At 45.1% G+C, this 19,538-nt stretch overlaps 1 protein-coding gene across 2 annotated transcripts in view; it reads left to right on the top strand.

Moving 5' to 3' along the window:
• Positions 1-12,813: 12,813 nt before the first annotated feature.
• The window catches only part of ARHGAP36 (Rho GTPase activating protein 36), a 31,404-nt gene continuing 24,679 nt past the window's right edge, over positions 12,814-19,538 (top strand). For both annotated transcript variants that reach the window (XM_060407220.1, XM_060407219.1), the window contains exon 1: positions 12,814-12,911. In XM_060407220.1, coding sequence (XP_060263203.1) covers positions 12,854-12,911 — 58 coding nt within the window. In that variant the 5' untranslated portion in view covers positions 12,814-12,853. The remainder of the gene's footprint in view (positions 12,912-19,538) is intronic.

Here is a 19,538-nt window from a genome sequence, read left to right as displayed (position 1 = left end):
TCCTGTGCATTTTAAGACCTCAGTCTCTTCTGTGTTTCTCTCCTTCCTTCATCTGTTTTTCCCCTCCCATCCTCCTTCTCCCATCCTCCTTTTCTTTCACTCTATCTCTTCTTGTTCTACCTTTCTATTTCTTTATATCCTTTTCTCATTTTTTCTACTTTATTTCTCCTTTCTCCTGTTTCTTACTAGATTTAGCTTTTTCCATATATTTTCCTTAGAAAACACTGTCATTTCATTTTCTGTTTATCTTTTTTCTCTTTGGGGGAGATGCTTTCTTACTGTTTTTCTTTCTTTCTCCCTTTCCTCTTAGCTCCTCTTTCTGAATTTCTCATTTTACTCTATTCCTCTTATTCTCTGTGTCTTTTTATTTTGTTTTTAAATCTGTTTCCATTTTCTCTTCCTCTCCCTCTTTTTATCTCCATCTTTCATTTCTTTTTTTTGTCACTTGAATTTTTTTAGTTTTGAAAGAATTTATTTATTTAATTGGAAGATAATTACAATACTGTGATGGTTTCTGCCATACATCAATGTGACCCAGCCACAGGTATACACGTGTCCCCACCCCCCATCCTGAACCTCCCTCCCTGCTGCCCATTCTTCTAGCAATAGGTTCCTGTGTATGAATCTGTCAGTCTCTTTTGGGCTCTGTCTTCTCCAAACATGCTTTAAGCATCAGGAGAGAGAATAAGTTATCTTTTCCTGTTCTGAGCAGGGCCGTGGGTAGGTGGGGTTCATTATCCGTCTTCTTACTCACGGTGGGTGGAGCTGTTGCTGCTCCTTGGAACCTAAGCCCGTTGCCCACCCAGGACCCATCTGCAGAGTCACACTGAGACTCCAGCTGCTGCTGGCATTCCCTGCACATCCCATGCAGAGCGATGAGCCCCCAGGTGCGATGAGAAAATTCATCAGCCACCCGACAGGGCTAACGATTTACTCCTGAGAAATAATCCATATCCAGATAATGGATCACCCCCGACTCCCTGAGACCATTTGTCTTGGCACTTAAATGGCACCAGAATCCAGGGGCAGAGCCAGGACTCTATCCCAAGTTCATTGGTACATGAATAGGCTGGAATAATAATGTTAAGGATTATCATACGGAACGCTTTGATTTGCATGGTTTTTAAACTTTATAAATTTGGAGGCGATTAACCTTCCCTAGCTTATCACTTTGGAATCTGACACACTGTGGACCCTGCTTACGAATTTAGAAGCAGGGGCTTTTATGTGACTCACCCAGAGTCATCTAGCTCGTTACTGGCAGAAATGGAAAGGAAACTCTATTTTTCTGACTTTCTGAGATTCTTTCCTCTGAATGTAAGATGACCTCCTGATCTGTGGATCTCATCTATCTGGGAAATGGAAGCCTACACTGAAAGACAGAATACTGTCACACAGGCCTGGGTGTGAATCCTGGCTCTGCATTGACTAGCTGTGTGACCTAGGGGCTGACCTCTTACTTACTTGGCACTTCAGTTTTCTCTTCTATAAAAATGGGGATCCTAATAAACCTTCCGCATAGTACTGTTATGAAGATGGAGAGAGATTATGCATGTAAAGTGCTTAATACAGTGCCTGGCTCATAGTAAAAGCTCCTGGAGTGTTAGCTATGATTGCTACTACTGCCTGTCTCTTTGCAGGGCACCAAGTGAACTCACACAAAGGCATGAGAAAACTGGTCTGGGGGGTGGGGAAGAGATAATTGATGAGCCAGCTTTTGCAGAGGTGTCCCTGAGGCCACTGATGGGGGATGGGACCTAGAAGGATGAATTCTGATGGTGGGAGGAGCTGAGGATTCTGCTTGGGCTGGAAGGACCGGCTGGCTCGGGAAACAGGCAAAGAAGAGGAAGGAGGCTGCGGATCACCACTAAACACGTCTCAGTAGTGTGTTGCTCCCCAGGATCAATTCCAACTGGCTAATGTTCCCCTTCTTGGGGTCTCAGCTGTCAGCTTCCCTGGGGAGGTCCCGTCCTCCAAAGCTGGATGGAGGACTTGTTTCTTTGAGGAATACTGAAGCCATAAAGGCTTTGTGGAAGGCCACTACACATTTAAAACTAATGAGATCTTGTGCAGGACCTTTCTGTATAAATGGAAGTTCACTGCACAAATGTAGGAAAGATTATTAATACTCCAAATAATAACGGTAACAATCAATCTTTAGGGTTTGTTCTGTGGAGTGTGGCTGCTAGAGGTTGACATATCATCTCAAATGATGAGAAACGGCCCTCATTCTTCTCCTTGTCTCAGACCTCCTCCTCCCAGAGTCACACGCATAATTCAGCCTTCATCGAAATGATTCTGATGCTACTGAGGCTCCCTGGAGAATGGATGCCACGCGGAGGCGGAGAGTGTGGGCTCTGGACTTCAAGCTGAGGGAAGGGGAGGAATCAATACATCTCCTGAGCACCAAGGGCTCAACTCCTTTGGTGATGAGAAGGGCTTTGTCAAAGCCTGATGGTTTATTAATAATTCTCTCAACTGAGGAGAGCTCCCCGCTTATCAATTGACAAGTATTTCGTGAGAACCCTCTGTGGGGGGACCTAAAGAGGTTTTGGCGGAGCTGACAATGTGGCTGAGGAGACAGACCACAGACGTATAAAGATTACTGACAGTACAAAGCAGTCCCTTTAACAAAGGGATGCAAGCAGCTGGAAAAATATAAGATAGGAGACTTGACGTCACTTAGTCTCTCTGAGCCTTGGTTTCCCTATCCTTTCAGAAAGACAGCCTAGCGGTACTGAGAGAATACTAACTTTGGAGTCAGAGAAACCTGACTTAAAATTTCAGTTATCTCAAAAATGAACTAGGGGTCCCCGAACAAGTTACTTAACTCCTATGAGGTGCAATTACTTTATGTATAAATTGGGGTGTAACAGCAGCCCAGACCACATAGGGTGATGGTGAGGATCAAATGGGAGCACACATGTAGAGCACTGAGCATAATGCCAGGCACGTGGGAAGCGCTCAATAATCAATTCCTAGTATTATAACACGCAGTGGGAAAGGCAAGGGGTGTTTGGAAATACAAGGCTTTTATTTTCCTCTTCAGTTCTTTTTATGCTTGACGTTACATTTCATAGGAATGCAAACTCCAAAAGAAAACTTAGATGTAAACAATAATTATAATATCATTCTGTGATACCTTTTATATGCCTCCCCAGGATTGCTCACTAAATTTGGTATGATCAAATGCACAGAACAATGAAAGAGCAGAGGAGGTAAATTATATCCTCTTTGTGATCTTGGGTACCTATCTGAACTTCAGTTTTCCCATCTGTAAAATGTGGCTAAGAACATCTACGTCACAGAGCTGTTGTAAAGATTAAATTCAAATGTTTATAAAGCACTTGGCACAGAATAGACAGAAGACAAATATTGGTTCCATTCCCTCTCTTTCTTTTATAAAAATGGGAATAATAAAGAATTAACCTCACCAGGTTATTATAAGGGTGAAGTCAGGTAAGTATACAGGAACTGTTTGTAAACTGTAAGACCCTAATAACATGCTTTACGGAACATTTGTTATGTACCAGACCTATGCAATTAACAAATGTTAGTCAATTAGGTAAACATTAATTAAGTGCCTTCTATACACTGGACACTGTTTCAGGTCCTGTAAGTGATACAGAGATAACAGACAAATAAAGAAGGTGAGCCCCTCTACACAAGAACAGAGCATTAAGGACAGGACCTTGAGAGATGCTCCCATTTGGGGTACCAGGGGAGAAGGCAGAGCCAGGAGAAGTCATGGATAAAGACACTACTATAGCACAGCATCCTTAGAGCCAAGGGAAGACAGGGTTTCAGTAAACGTGGAGGGATTCACAATTTATGCTACATAAATGTAAGCATGTTTATGTTCACATTAACATATGAATGCTATGTGTGGATTCCACAGAGAAGCCAAATAAAATTAGGACACATATGTGTCCCATTCCATGGCTAGAGGAGCCTGGTGGGCTACAGTCCATGGGGTCACAAAGAGTCGGAAACGACTGAGTGGCTACACTCTTCTATCCCTTTGGATTAGGCCTCCCAAAAGTCATTGGTAGCTTCGGTGAGAGGAGTTTCAGTGAAGTGTGTGTGTGTGTGTGTGTGTGTGTGTGTGTGTGTGTGTGGACGGAGCAGTTACTTATCTTGCTGTGGACTGAGGAATGGGTATGGTGAGAAGTAAGGAGAGAAAGTCCATACAGCTCTGTGAAGGTGCTAAGGAATAAGGCTGAGAAAATGAAGACGGGATGATAACTGGAAGAAGGCTTGCTGTCACATAGGAGAATTTAAATATCTTTGTGGGTTATGGGAAGAAGCCCATAGGGAAAAAGAAGGTCAATAAGAAGGTTATTATGAGACGGCTATCAAGCAGGCAAAATTCTGAGACATGGTAGATACAGCTAAGGTAAGAGGGACTTTCTTTTATTTTAAAAGTATAGTTGATTTACAGCATTGTGTTAGTTTCACGTGTACAGCAAAGTGATTCATGTATCTATGCACATACATACACATATGTATATTTTTTTCATTTCATTTCTATTATGGTTTATTATAAGATATAGTTCCCTATGCTCTACAGTAAATCCTTGTTGTTTATTGTATATATAGTAGTTTGCATCTGTTAATCCCATACTCCCAACTTATCCCTCCCCACTTCCCCTTTGATAACCATAGGTAACCTGGGCACATATCTGAAAAAGATGAAAGCTCTAATTCGAAAAGATACGTGCACCCCACTGTTCACAGCAGCACTATTCACAAAGCCAAGACATGGAAGTAATCTAATTGTCCGCTGATGGCTCAGACGGTGGTAAAGAACCTGCCTGCAATGTGGGAGACCCGGATTCAATCCTTGCATCAGGAAGCTCTCCTGGAGAAGGGACCAGCAACCCACTCCAGTATTCTTGCCTGGAGAATCCCATGAACAGAAGAGCCTGGCGGGCTACAGTCCATGGAGTAGCAAAGAATTGGACATGACTGAGCAGCTAACATGTTCACTTTCACACTTTAGCATCTTTAGCTCTGAGGCCAGGTCTGGTGTTCACATACCAGCCCCCACAGTGCCTGGGGTGTAGGAATGCAGAGAAGGACAGACAACTCACTAGCTAAGGAAGACTGGCCTCTGGATTTAGCCTTGAGTCCCTGTTTAAGACTTGAGTTGCCCCAAGATTAAGTTATAGCAGAGAAAGACTTACTTGTGTTGACAAATGGCAATTAACAAAGGTGATTAAAAGGGAGAGAAGCTACAGCCTCAAAAATGTCAGCGGTTGGTGTTCAAGAGAACTCCTTCATCGAATTTTCCTCTGCCCTTCTCCTTCCACCTTTTCTTCCCTCCTCTTTTACTGTTTTCCCTTCTCCCTTATCCAGTGCTCTCTTTCTGCTTCCTCCATCCACTCCCACCAGCTGCTACTGATGTGATTTCTCATGATTTACAGTCAGATGCCATTAATGCCGACAGGCTCACGAGGGTCTAGCTAAGCTGTCTGATGAACCAATCCTGTGAGCTCACAGAGCAGGGGAAGCGGCAGGCCAACCACCCCCCCAACCCCGCCCCCTCAGGAGTAATGAAAGCTAAACCAGTGAACTAGAGTGGCTGCTCCCAAAATAATAAATCACTTGGGGGCTGCAAGAGGTGGAAGACTCCCCAGCAGCAGTTCTCAGGACAGATCCATGACCTCCTCTGCCGTGAATGTACATGGCACACCAGCCACACAGGCCTGGCCCACTTGCTCTCAAGGTGCCACTCCCAGATTCCGCCAGGCCCATCTTGCTTTCAGAGGGAGGTCATTCATTCCAATGGGATGTGACAGGTGCCATCTTCAGGCGCCTGGCTCTGCTTCCAGCAGCAGGGACTGTCGCTGACTGCAAATCCCCAAGTGCCATGCTGGTCTGAAGAGGGCAATCCCTGGGATGGGCAGATGACCTATCAAGAGCCCACGAATCCAAGCTGAGATGACAGTGCGATGTCATGGACCGAGCTGGGAACAAGGAAGCTGGACACATGGCTTCTAATTCCATTTCAGCCACTAATTCGTTGGGCGATGTTGGGTAAGTCACTCTCCCTCCCTGGATCTCAGTGTCCTCCCTGGCATTTGAAGAGGCTGGACTGGATTATCTCTAATGACACTTCCAGCTCTGATAAGCGAACCCTGAAATTTAAAAAGCCAGCAAACTCTTTTCTGGAAAAAAATCAAGGTCCAATTCTCTAGGACTTCCATTTAGCTGCACTGCCACAAAACCCCTTATAGCAAACACCAACTCAATACATGCAGTCACTTCCCACCACCCAAGCTCCATCTAAGACATCAAAACCAGTCATGGGTCCAGTTTGTCCCTCCTGCTGAGCTAGGTCTGGACTTGGGGCTGGGCCATTCTGAAGGATTCCCTGTGAAAGGGGATATGCCATTGACCTCCTAGATTTCAGCATAAGCAGGTAGGGTGACTACCTGGGTTGGATAGATTTCCTCCAAGTTTATATTTTCAAATTCTTTAACATACCGTATCATTGAAAGAATGACACAAATACTTGTACATACCCTCATTAATAATTTGCCATTTGCATACTCTCCCTTCTCTCTCTCTCCTTCCCTACCCCCGTCTCTTATATTATAGACATTATGACACTTCACTTGCAGATACTTCAGCCCATAACTCCTAAGAACAAGAGTGTCCTTTACTGGAAAGCTTTTTAAGGGCCCTACAATGCTCAGTTAGGGGAACATCTTCAGTCTCCATAGAGTCCAAAGGGAGTTAAGAAGTATATGAGGTCTAGACTTAGGGAAGTCAAACTTGGGCTCTGTAATAACCTTAGAGGGGTGGGAATGGGCAGGAGGTGGGAGGGAGATTCAAGAGGGAGGGCACATATGTTCCCCTATGATTAATTCATGTTGATGTACGACAGAAATCAAGCCAATATTGTAAAGCAATCAATTAAAAATAAAATATTTTTTAAAAAGAAGTATATGAGGTCTAAAGACCAGATTGAAGTCTGCATATAGGTGGTGTGAGAAGGAGCTAAACACAAGAGAAAGAGGCACAGTGGTCCCAAAGGCAGAATGACCTTGGGCAAGTCACTTCCCTTTCTTGGGGTTCACTTTCTTCATCTATAAAATGGGGATTGTGCTAATCTCTGTCCTGCCAATCTCCCAAGCTATATGAGGCTCAGATGTGGAAACAGATTCAGGACACATGGGGAGCTGCCACACTTAAACATTTAAGGGTGAGTGATTTACAGAAAGGAGAAGGCGATGGCACCCCACTCCAGTACTCTTGCCTGGAGAATCCTATAGGACGGAGGAGCCTGGTAGGCTGCAGTCCATGGGGTCGCGAAGAGTTGGGCACGACTCTTTTCATTTTCATGCACTGGAGAAGGAAATGGCAACCCACTCCAGTGTTCTTGCCTGGAGAATCCCAGGGACAGAGGAGCCTGGTGGGCTGCCATCTATGGGGTCGCACAGAGTCGGCCACGACTGAAGTGACTTAGCAGCAGCAGATTTACAGAAATGACCTTCAGGGCTACTAAAGACCAAGAGATTAACTTCCCTGGTGACACATGAAGTTGATAGTCCCGCTGCTCAGCCCCCAAACTCTTATTACAGAAAGCCACAAAATTTTCACTTATAATGGAAATCTCAGTGGTTCACATATTTTGCAGTTTTTCAAAGACATAAAAACACATACACCCAGTTCTTTCTAGTTCTTTTTTCAGATAGCTCCATTTTCTCTTATTGATTATGGCACAAACTAAATGATCATCTCTCTACTTTTTCTTCTGACATTTTATTTCTGTGCTCCCCCTTAATTCCTACTATTCTGCCCCACCCTGTCGAGACTTCTAGACTTAAAAATTCTATCATCCTGCCTACCTTTAGCTCAAAGTGCAAAATGCTTTACAAAATTAAGTGAGCATTTGGGATTTTTAACTTGATTTTATCTTTTCATTCAACCAGAGGGGTATGTGTGTGGGAGATGCACTTGTCAACTAAAAGCAATTTCTCTGCCTCCTTGGGGACTGAAGCGTAATCGTAGCTCTGTCTTCCTGGTGTCAGGATGAAACTTGCATTTTCTTGAGTGGTGTCAGCGCACTGACAGACAGCTCCTGGGATCTGTGGAGGGGTACTAGAAAAGAATGGGTGGGGAGTGAGAGATCTCGGGGATGGTCTCAGCTCATCTTTCCCCTGCCGGGTGACTGCGGGCTAGTTACTTACTGTCTTTTGCCTCAGCTTTTCTAACTTAAAAAATGGGAATAATTTTCTCCCATTTCTGCCTCACAAAGATGGTGCCAGGACCTTGTCAGGCTTTGGTGATATGAAAATGCTTGGAAGTAATAGAGCTATGGAAAAAAATAAAGTGCTGTAGAAGCAGTGTGTCCTGGGAATGCTAAGTGGCTGCAAAGGAACTTCAAGTTTTCCTTGTAAAACTCCACTTAAAAAATGAGGACACCCATGACTTTCTGAGACTCAGAGAGGTCTCAAATGGTCTCCCATGATTTTACTATGTGTTCACCATAAGTTCAGATAAACCCTTCCCAAACAGAAGAGCAGGGAGGCAAAATCCTGAGGTCCTAAGGCTTCTAGCCCCCTTTAGGGGACCCATAGGACCCTATACACACCATGCGGACCTTCTCATAGGACTCCTCAAAAGCGGGTATGGCCAGGCAGGCTTGCTAATCTCCCACCTCCTTCCATGGATCTGGGGGTAGTTACTTCTATTATCTCACTTCTGAAATTGCGGAGACCTTCATACTGACCAGCTGGGAAAGTGGGCAGGGGGACGGGGATCCCCATTTCATAAAGGAGGAGCCTGGGGCTCAGGTTGCGAAGCAGACATACTTGAAGCATCCATTCAGCCAGTCAGTCGAAATGCCCAGCCTCACTCCTGATATTTTAGCTTTAAATGCCATATTCTTTCCACGGTGCCTCCACTGCCTCTTGCCTCCCATAAGGACCCCAAGCAGGGAGTCCAAATGAGATAACCTGACTGAAAATATGCTACATCAACATACACAAGGATTCTTAGACAATTCAAGTGAAGGCTCATTTTGAGTACCACTAGACCCTATCAGGAGTCAAGTTTTGAGGTTTGTTCAATTTCTCACGCTACATATTTACCCATATACCCAAAGGAAGTGGAGTGAGGTTAAAGTGATCAAGTTCTCCATAGGGCTGTCCCAGGGTTCCTTGTAGTTGGAGTACAATGGGAAGAGACAGTGGTGGAAGGTTTTAAGGGAGTGATCTTTCCTCTGTATTAGAGTTTCTCTAACTATTTTGGGTACAGGAGCCCCCAAGGTGAGCTCAAATGCTGTTTCCTGGTCCCCATGCCCAGAGATTCTGTGGGTATTTATCTAGAGTAAATAAGAAAATCTGGAGAGTAGCAGGGGAATCTTCATTTATAGCACATCAAGTGATTCTGATGCAGCTGGTCCAATGGACCATACTTCAAAAAATGCTGATCCACGACAAGGTTTACAGGCCTTTGATGCTTGGAATCTTGTTTAAATAGCAAACAGTTTGCCTGGGTGCCAAGTACTTTTGAAGTTCAGGAAAAAAGATAGGAAACCTTTCTTTTCATAGTCAGTGAGCCTCCAGTTTGATTTCATCATTGTGCCTTCTTAGCTAGTATATGTTTTTTGCCTACACAGCAAACAATGACCTAAGTTAGGAGCAGGGTGCTTGGTTTTTAATTGGAATTGAGACAACCTTAAGAGGCAGCAAGTTGTTAAGCTTTAAGCCTTAAACTATCAGGATGAGGGCAATTATACCCAATACACCTTGAACACCCTGGGGTGAGGGGTTGCAGGTCCAAGCTAGCAGGTTCTTGGCTGCTCAATTGGGGTCTTATGAACCTCTGCACTCTTGGAAAGGAGATACCATACGGGTTCTGTGATCTCGCACAGGAGGGGAGTTCTGTATTTTACTCACAGACCAAGTTTCAGCTTTTTCTGAGTCCCCGCAGCCAGGTCCAGAGCCCTGTACTAAGAGCACAACCCCAGCGTAAAGGCCCCAGTCTTTCCCTTACCCAACCTCTTTCTTTTTTTCCCCCCAACCTCTTTCTTTACTCCGCAGACAAAGTCATAGTTTTTTTCCCTATAAGTAGTATTTTCTAACTCCAGAAAATGATTTACATTTATTAAAGAAAATTTAGAAAATACTAAAATATGGAAATAATAAAACAGTTTAAAATTGCCCATAATTGCATTGCTTAAATAAGAGTCACTACTAAGACTCTGATGTGGTTCCTGTTAACATTGCTTAGTGTATAAGTTTATTATTTATTTGTACTGTTTATATAATAGTGTGCATACATTTTGCATTTTGATTATTTTTCACTTAAAATAATCATAAATTTTTTTCAAATTATCATATAGGCTTCCAAACTATACACTTAAAAATAATTGCATGATAATTCATTGAGTTAATCAACATTATATCCACAGTTCAATATCTTGCACACAAAGGACATTTAATAAATATTTGTTGAGTGAATGGATGGATTGATGGATAAATGCATTCCCCTATTATGTGACATTTAGTTAAGGGTAAATATTTTCAAAGGAAACAACACTAAGTAATTAAGCGGCAGAGGACATGGGTCAAAGCAAAAAGAGTTGGGGAAAACTGCTAACTTGACTGTTAAACAAAATTTTTTGAGAATTCTGAACTCCATATTTTCCCTTTTCTTTTTTTCCAAATGAGTAGGCTCTGGTTTGCCAAGAGCTTTTTCACAACTATTAATATCCCCATTTTACAGATGAGGAAAACTAAGCCTCAGAGAGGTAAAATATCTTCCTAAAGTTACAGAGCCAGTACATAGCACAATCGGGCTTCCAGTCTAGGCCTGTGAGCATGCTTAGCTTTGTTCCTTTACTACATCACCACAAGGGACAGTGGTCATGAGTTTGTACTTCAGGTAGAGCTATTTTAGGAGAGAAACTTCAGTTACTGAAGGCCATTGGATTGGATTGGACAGGCAGCCTTTATGGGACCCCCTCCCCCCACACAAAATCTCATTCAGCAGGGAAAAAAAGAAACCAATTGAGACCATCACAAAAGCTAGTGGTATATATGCTCAGGGGAAGAGGTAAGGCAGAGATTTCAATAACCAGAGCCTGAAACTGGACATTTCTAGATGTCAGACTTGTTTGGCTTGGATGACTGGGTATTTGCACAGCAGAAATTGGTAAAAGAGCAGGTCTGGTGAATGTTTGTTGACTCTGATTGCTTTTAGAAAACAGAGAAATTGGAAATGATTTAGAAATTGGTATAAAGGCAGAGAGGTACCATGTTTCCCGGAAAGGAAGGGAAATGAGTGGAAACCCTTTAAAGTCTGACTACAGCTCTGTTTTACTCAGAATTGCATGGTGAAGTACAGGCGATTTTTCCATTTTATGCACCCCTTTTGCTGCATTAATACTAATATCAGTGGTTAGCAAAGCAAATGTAATAACTACTCTCCCCAAAGGACCTTTGATTGCAGCTTCCACTCCTCAAGCCTGCAGTCGAGCTGTTGGAAGGGAATTTTTCATATTCCTTTCTACCTCCTCACTAGTGTTTTATCGACAGAGCCCCATTTTCCCAGTAGAGAAAAACAAGGCAGAGTCAGGTTTGTACAACTGCCAATGGAGAATTGGGGGAGAGATTAATATAAGGCTGAACAGGTATAGAAAAGGAAATTTCTCTCAGATGCCCTTCTTGCCCCAAATGGTCCATCCCTGGTGGCTGCTTCTACCCCAGGATTTGGGGTAGGACTGGTTTACTAGCACCGGAGGCTCCCAAACACTGAACCTATTATGGTATGTGCCCCCATATGCATTTAAAATTTTAAAACCTAGAGCCATAAGAGAAGTGCAATGAAATCTAACACAGTACCACCCCCCACTGAAATATCAAATATCGAATTCTTTCTAAAAATAAATGTTGGTGCCCCTCCTATGTCAGTGCCCTGAGCAAAAGTGTAGGCAGTGGAATCCGTAAGTTAGCGGCAACTGATGGACACCCCATATTCATACACACTTGATGCCATGTTCTTTTGTCTCGGGGGGACCAACCCCCTCAAAACAAGCGATCCCAGACAGGAAAGCATCCCCCACTTGCCAGAGGGATCCACAGGGCAGGAACAGTAAAAGTGCTCTCAACTTTGGGGCTCCTACATTCTTGGTCCTGGAGAACAGAGCTGTGACATCACAAATCAGATCCGGAGTTATTCACGGCTGAGGTGATGCCTCCTCTAAGACAAGGGGGTCCCCAGGGGCGGAGGTCAGGCCTCCCCCTCCTGTTCAGGGCTCCTAAGGCAGACACCACTTCCCGCCTAGACTGGGCCTCCTCCCGAAGGCGGCGATGATGTGCCCGCTAAAACGTGGGGGTTTTCGGGCTGGGATACAATCTTACCCTCAGATCTGAGCTCCCAGAGGCAGGTGCACTATCTCGCCCTCAAATACCAGCTTCTGGGGGACAGGTTCGCTTTTACACACCCGATTGGGGCTTCTGGGGGCAGAGGCCTCCCTTCCCTCTCAGCTTCGGGGCTCACCAGGGCTGAGATGGCGTCTCCCCTCAGACTCGGGGCTCCCCGGGATAGGGGCAGGGTCCTGCCCTCAGAGTCGGGGCTTCCCGGACAGGAGCTGGATTTCGGCCTCCCTCCGCGTGGGGGAAGGGGCTGTGGGATCAGCCGCCTCTCCTCCGGCGGGAGGGGGGCTCCCCTGAGGCCCTGCCCCTTTCGTGACAGGCCCGAGGTGTCCGGTGACTGAGACACTCTTCGCTGGGTGCAGGGTGCGGCTCAGGGCGTGGTCACCGGGGGCTACTTAGGGCCGCCGGCGCGGGGGCTGGCGCGGACGCCGGCTGCGAGGCTGCGGCGCCGAGCGCGGGCCATGGCGTGGATGCTGGACTGCCTTTTCGCGTCGGCCTTCGAGCCCCGCCCCCGCCGTGGTGAGTGGGGCCCGCCGAATCGGGGGGCTGGGGTCCTCGGCCGGGGGCTGCCGGCGGCTGCCGCCCCGGCCGGGCGCCCTGGGGCTTGGATCGCCGCCCCTTCGCCTCCCTTCCCGAGGGCTTTTAGCTAATTGTTCCTGGCTCAAGGACTGCCCCGTCGAGGCCCCGCATAAATCACCGGCTTTGCCGGGAACAGCGAGCAATCGCGCTAATGGCTCGGCGAGACGCGGGTCGAGCGCGGGGGCGGAGTCGCTGGCTCAGCCGTCCTCGGGGACAGCTAGAGCGTCGGGGCCAGACACTTAGGACCAAGAGTCCGGAAACCTAAGGGCCATACAGGCCCCGGGATGTATGTCCCCGACCCGGTAGCTCGGGCCTGGGAACCCTGAAGATGGAGGGGGGGAGCGGGGATCCTTTTGTCTTGAAGCCTGTCCCCCATGTACCAATCTCAACTACAGAATATCGACAGGGGCCCCTTAGGATCATCAAATTCAGCTCCTTTATTTAAGAGATGGTGACCCTGAAGGCCAGAGATGGCAAAGGCCTGCCCAAGGTCACACAAGGAGTTGGCAGCCTATCTGTTTCTGCAGAGGCTCTGTCAACTGCCCACTGCCCCAAACTGCCCAATGGCAGAGGCCTGGGTTCTTTAGTCTGGGTCTTCCCATGGATACTTTGAGATCAGTGCTGTTTTCCCTATCCCTGTGGAGTTGAGGGCATAGGTGTACAAAAGATCCCAGGGCGAGTGTGCTATGTGGGTGGCCTTTCCTGGGAACTGCTTCTATAAAGTACATTTTGGAAACTCATTTATTTTCTTCCTCCTTAAGTTTCAGGAGACTTATATTTTCTGTTTGAGATTTCCCAGGACCCCCACCCACACTGTCCTTCACTCTCCCTTGGTAGGCCCCACCCCCTCTAGGCTGCCACCTGCCCCCACTGCCACCTGTTTTTCCATAGTCTCCACCTCCAAAATCTATATTGGTGAGAGTGCGTCATTGGTCACCAGCCATAGACCAAACCTGGGGTTGTCTCCTCTTTCCTCTGCCCCCTCACAGGGAGGGGAGGGGAGGCAGGGAGAGGAGGGGCCTAGGCAGTTTAATTCTGCAGAAACTGGTTTTAGTCCTTGCCAGCCAGAGCACCCTGCTGAGAACCATCCCAGAACTCTGGCCTACTACTAGGGGGCTGCAGCATGCTTACCAAGTTCAAGTGCAGTCTCTGGCAGGCCACACGTTCTCTGAGAAAGAAAGAAAGATCTGCATACACACAGAGAGTTTCATTTTTTGTTCTGTATATTTTTTTTCTAGTTTATGTGATCCCGGTATATAGAAGACAAAAATAATTATAAAGGAGTTTTATAAGATGCCTTTTAAAGCCTTTCAGCTCAAACACCCTACCCTTGAAAAGGGGATGGAATGAACCATTCCACCCCTGCCTGGCCTGAAAGCTGTGACTCCAATGAGATCAAGGATATGAAGTCTCCTTTATGAATAACCCCATTGGGAAGAGGGTCAGTATCACACAAGTAGCCCATTCCCAACTAAAGACAGTCATTTCTATTAGAATTAGAAGGTTTTTCCTTAAGCTGAACCCAAATCTCTTTTTCTGAATCTGGTGCTGACCTTCATGATCCTTCCAAGAGGACAGTGCCAACCCTCTCCGTTCCCCACCCCCATTCACCCCTGTTTTCATCCAGGCCAAATCTCCCCAGTTCCTTTTTCTGTTTAACATGTGACATGGCTACAAGGCTCCTACCCACATCTAGCTGCTCTTTTTTGAATGTGCTCCAAATTGTGAATGCCCAATGACCGGGCCCAAAGAGGATTTCCAGCTGTGTCCCTGTAAATATAGTCCTGGATGGTTGACTTTCCCTCTGTTGGAAGACCAGGTTCCCACTCATGGTACACAGACACGTAGCCATAAACACACACATATGTACACATTCCCACCTACAATGTCACCAGTGCACACATACTTCACATGCATCACATACTTTTCACACACAACATAACCACATCACACATGCACATGCCAGACACAAATCCCTTGTACACGCCACAGAGTTCACACAAATCGCTAATTGATATTGGAAGTACTTTCTTCACCTGAAGAAAAAAGTAAACTCAAGTTCTTTTCAAAGTCTGTATTCTATAGTTGTTTGACATATATGCTACTGCATTTCCAATCTGGTGAGACCTGTCCCCCTGCATATGCCAGTGGGGTATACCATTGCCTAGACCAGTTCTATTACTTGTACAGAGCAGCTGCCCAGATGTTGGGCCCCAGCCTCAGTCCTTTACATATGTGGTCCCACTTAAGTCATAGAACATCATTTTGAAATAAGTAATTGGTTTGGGGGTACAGTTTTTTGACCAGGTAAGAACTCATTCACTTCAATGTAACTCTGTGGTAACTACTGATATTCTGTAGGGCTCCAGCTGCCCTTGGTGCCTCCTCTGAAATGCCTTCCAGAAATCCTCAGGAGTCAGAGGGAGGGAGCAGCTGACTGATGATTGGGAAGACTAGGGGAAGCATTCTCAATGTTCCTTTACCCACCTAACCACCTCTTGCTTGGGACATTGTTGGTATGTCAGAGCAATCGTTTTAGGGTGGCAACAGGCAATCGATGACCATATGAAGACATCTGGGAGAAGCATCAATTAGGTATGGAAAGAATGGGGACCCAGAAAGGGCTTCTTTCCCAGGGAAAAGGACAGCACAATTGACCCACTTGAAATTCTGTCCCCAGTTCACTCCTGGCATTGGATTTAGCCTCAGACAATTGGACTTCTGTAAAGCAGCCAAAACTCTACAGCTAAAGGGACCCTAGGGCCCACTTTACATACAAATTTGATCTTTTCTTGGGGATGGGACCCAATCATTGCACTGAGACCAGGCCGGGTTGCACTGCACAGGATTACTTCCCAGAGCTGGGGCAAGTTTGATGAGACGCCCTCCTTCCCTGATCATGGCATTGGACTAGCACCTCCATCCACCAATGGCAAGACTTCCTGAAGTGCCTTTGAAAATCATTTGTTTGCACCTCAAAAGACATTTCTCCAAAGGAAAAAAAAAATGTGACACTCCAGAGCTTAGGTTCCTAGGTTAGGCCACACTTTACCCATCATAGTATAAAATGCAGCATCTGTGTGATGAAAACTGGCAGAAAATGATACTCTTGCAAGTGTATCTCAGGCTCCAGCAGTAGAGCTGACATTCATCAAGCTTAAATATCAAATGACAGAAAGCATATTGGGCATTGATGGAGCAGGATATCAGGTCCCTGAGGGTGATGATGGCAACAGTGAAAGCAACGTCATTCCTTTTTTCAACTTATCAACCAAAACAGCCTAAATGTCCAACTGTAGGGGAATGATTAAATAAAATATATGACATCTCCACTTGTTAGACTAGTCTACATCCATAAAAATGCTATTTATGACAAAGATGTAGCAACATGGAAAATGGTATGATTTATGTGTCAAATATGCATTTTTTAAAAGACTGGAAGAAAATTCAGCAACAAGGTCAAGTAAGAGACCCTATTAGGTTGATAGGATAATAGTTATTTTTTCTGTTTCCCAAAATTTTTATTGAGTTTGTGCTTAAATTACTCTCATATTTTAAAGAGATTATTTTATTTTTTTGAGGAGCATAACTTCTTTATTAATTTTTTTTACTTTACAATATTGTATTGGTTTTGCCATACATCAACATGAATCCGCCACAGGTATACACGTGTTCCCCATCCTGAACCCCCCTCCCACCTCCCTCCCCATACCATCCCTCTGGGTCATCCCAGTGCACCAGCCCCGAGCATCCTGTATCATGCATCGAACCTGGACTAAAGAGATTCTTAAAATGCTAGTTGAATGCAAATAGTCCATACAATAGTCCATATAATAATTATAATTATCTAGAATCCCACTATACATAGTTTAAGGGATATTTTTCCTTCAAATTCTAGTAAATGTAATGACTAAATCAGGTCAGCCAAATGTGATCTTCCCAATGATCATGAAATGTCCCCTAATACTGGGTGGGAAAAGGCGGAATGGGCTTGAACTCCAGACCTGCTTTCACAGTCCTGCAATGAGCAAGTGTCTTAACCTCTCTTAAAATAATGTAATGATGCCTACATTTTCAAGTTATAAATAATAGTTATTATTTTTAACAACTATTTAATAGTAGTTGTATTACTGTTATTGGCGATATCATTATTAAGTGCCTTCTATGGTTCAGGTATCGAAAGATGTGTTTTATTCCTTCTCCAAATATTTGCTGTGATACTAGTCATTTTACAAATGATCCCATTTAACTTTCATAACAACTCTTTGAGGTATTATCATCTTCACTGTAAAACAAAAACTCAGAGAGGTTTAGTAACTTGCTCACTGCTACACAATAGCTGAGCAAGGACCACAACCCCTTTTGGTCTGATTTCAAAGCCTGCATGAGATCAAAAGAAATAACATTTGCAAAGCTTCCATTACTATGCTGGTACAGAAGCAGACATTTACTAGGTCGTCAATACCACGATGATGTTTCCTTGCCCAGAGTCCAAAATCTGGTCTTTGATCTGCTTGATTACTTATAGATTCCTTTCTATGAAAAGGTGCACATTTCAACTGGAAAGATGCAATGCAAACACCACCTGTGTTCTTATTGCTGGGGCTCTGAGTCACTAGGAAACGATTTCTGTTTCCTTCTGGCAGTATCATTTGTTCTCACATGTATCAGCAGAAGTAGGTAGATGGCATGTTTGATGAGCCTTGGCAGCTACTGTCATGTCTCAGATACAGTTCTTGAAAAACCACACAGCTTCCTCGGGACAGGCACCTGCTACCCAGTAACTGGGAGGTCCCTGCACTCAGTGATGCTTATTAAATGGCCAGGGCCTCTCTCGAACCCCTAATCCAGCAATTCTCTGTATGGTGTAGCTGACCCCTGTTACCCCTCCCACTTTCCTCTTCAAAGCGGGGGCTATAGGACCTCCTCAGAAGCAGACAGGGATAGGAACGAGAGAAAAGCTTAAATTCCTAAATCCTCAGAGGGACTCACTAATAGATTCTCTCACATGGTGGAGTCTAGGGTCTGGGAGGGGTAGCATGCAGGATGAATACGAGAGGTAAGCAGGGAGGAATTGAAGGCATCTTCCAGAGACTGAGAGCACCTGGAGCCTGGCCGCTCAGAGCTTTTCTGCCATAAATCGCAACAGTCTGTAGCCTCTTTATCCCTCCATGGGATTATATCCACCCCCTCCCCTCAACTTCTTAACCTGTACTCCTACCTCCACCCCGACTCTGCCCAAATGCAGCTTCAGCTTGTAGTGACTTGTTTTTGTCTCTAGAGGGAGGCAATAGCATCAGAGAGGAAAGGGCACCGATTGGGGTCTTCTCTTATACTTTACCAAAGGGTAGGTTTTACTTTACTTTAACTGCGAACAGTTAGATAACAACTAATTGGAACAGTATTTTAGGTGTTGCAAAGTATATTTCAGAGAAACATCATCTCTCCCTTCATCTACCCCCCCCCCCACACACACCCTGCAACGTTGGTGGCTGCTAGAAAAAGGGTGGCCTTGGGCGCCTCTCCTAATTTCTAGGTTAGAGTTCAGAAAACAAAAGAAAAACCATAACGGAAGTCGTGGGGGCAGTTTAGCCAAGGAATATTCACCCTGTCTTTCTTTGGGGTACAATGGCACACATTTGACGGGTCAGGACTGGCTCTGATGTGAGGGCTGGGGAGCACCGTCCATAGCTGGGATGGGAGGAAGTCCAGATGCTGAGCAGGTAGTTGGAAACTTTCCTATATGGAATATTACATCTGAAACCTTGTTCTCATTAACACTGCCAGGAGAAACTGCAGAGTGAGAATTGGACTTAGGGGCCAATTCTTCCGGGCTGCATCAGGCTGATCACAACATCACCCTAAAAGAAGAGGGGCTATTTCAAGAGTGTCAGACACACCAGTAATGAGGAAAATTGGCAGCTTAGTCAGTCAGCTTCAGTCCCTGAACACCCGTTAGGACACTTTGGGCTATGTGGGTGGGGGGCGACTTAAGCAAGAGAGGGAATTATCCTTTTCTTGGACATTTACTAGATGTGTTAGACATCTGGCTGACACTTTCCATATTTTACCTCCTTCAGTCATCTGAGCATGTCTAAGGCAGGTGTTAACATCTCCAAACTACAGATGAGAAAACTGAGGTTCAGAGAGATGAAGTAACCCTCCCAAGATCACACAGCAAGTAAGTGATGGAGCTGGGTTAAACTCAAAGCTGTCTGAAGGTCCTTATCTTTAAGGGTTTTACTCACATTTTCTTGGGAAAACCAAGATCTTTCTCTTTGATAAAATTCCCGTTTTGGTGCCTTGCCCATATGGGTTCTTGTTTTTAGGGTGAAAACAAGCAAATTTCTGTTTACATTTGCCAGTAATGGAGGTTGTTAAAGCATTTTTTCCACCTTTACAATTCCCCGTATAATCCTCCTGTTATGAACTCCAGAGAGAGAGAGAGAGAGACTTATAGTGGGGATTTTAAGCTCCAAGGGAAGTGTGTGTGCATGTGTGCGTGTGTGTGTGTGTGTGTGTGTGTCTACCCCACGGTGGTGGCAATGTTGACAAGGGTCCGGGTAG

Source organism: Ovis aries, chromosome X (genome assembly GCF_016772045.2).
Source record: "Ovis aries strain OAR_USU_Benz2616 breed Rambouillet chromosome X, ARS-UI_Ramb_v3.0, whole genome shotgun sequence".
NCBI classification, from domain to species: domain Eukaryota; kingdom Metazoa; phylum Chordata; class Mammalia; order Artiodactyla; family Bovidae; genus Ovis; species Ovis aries.
Note: the sequence above shows the minus strand (reverse complement) of the source record. Positions and strands in the feature narration are given on the sequence as shown.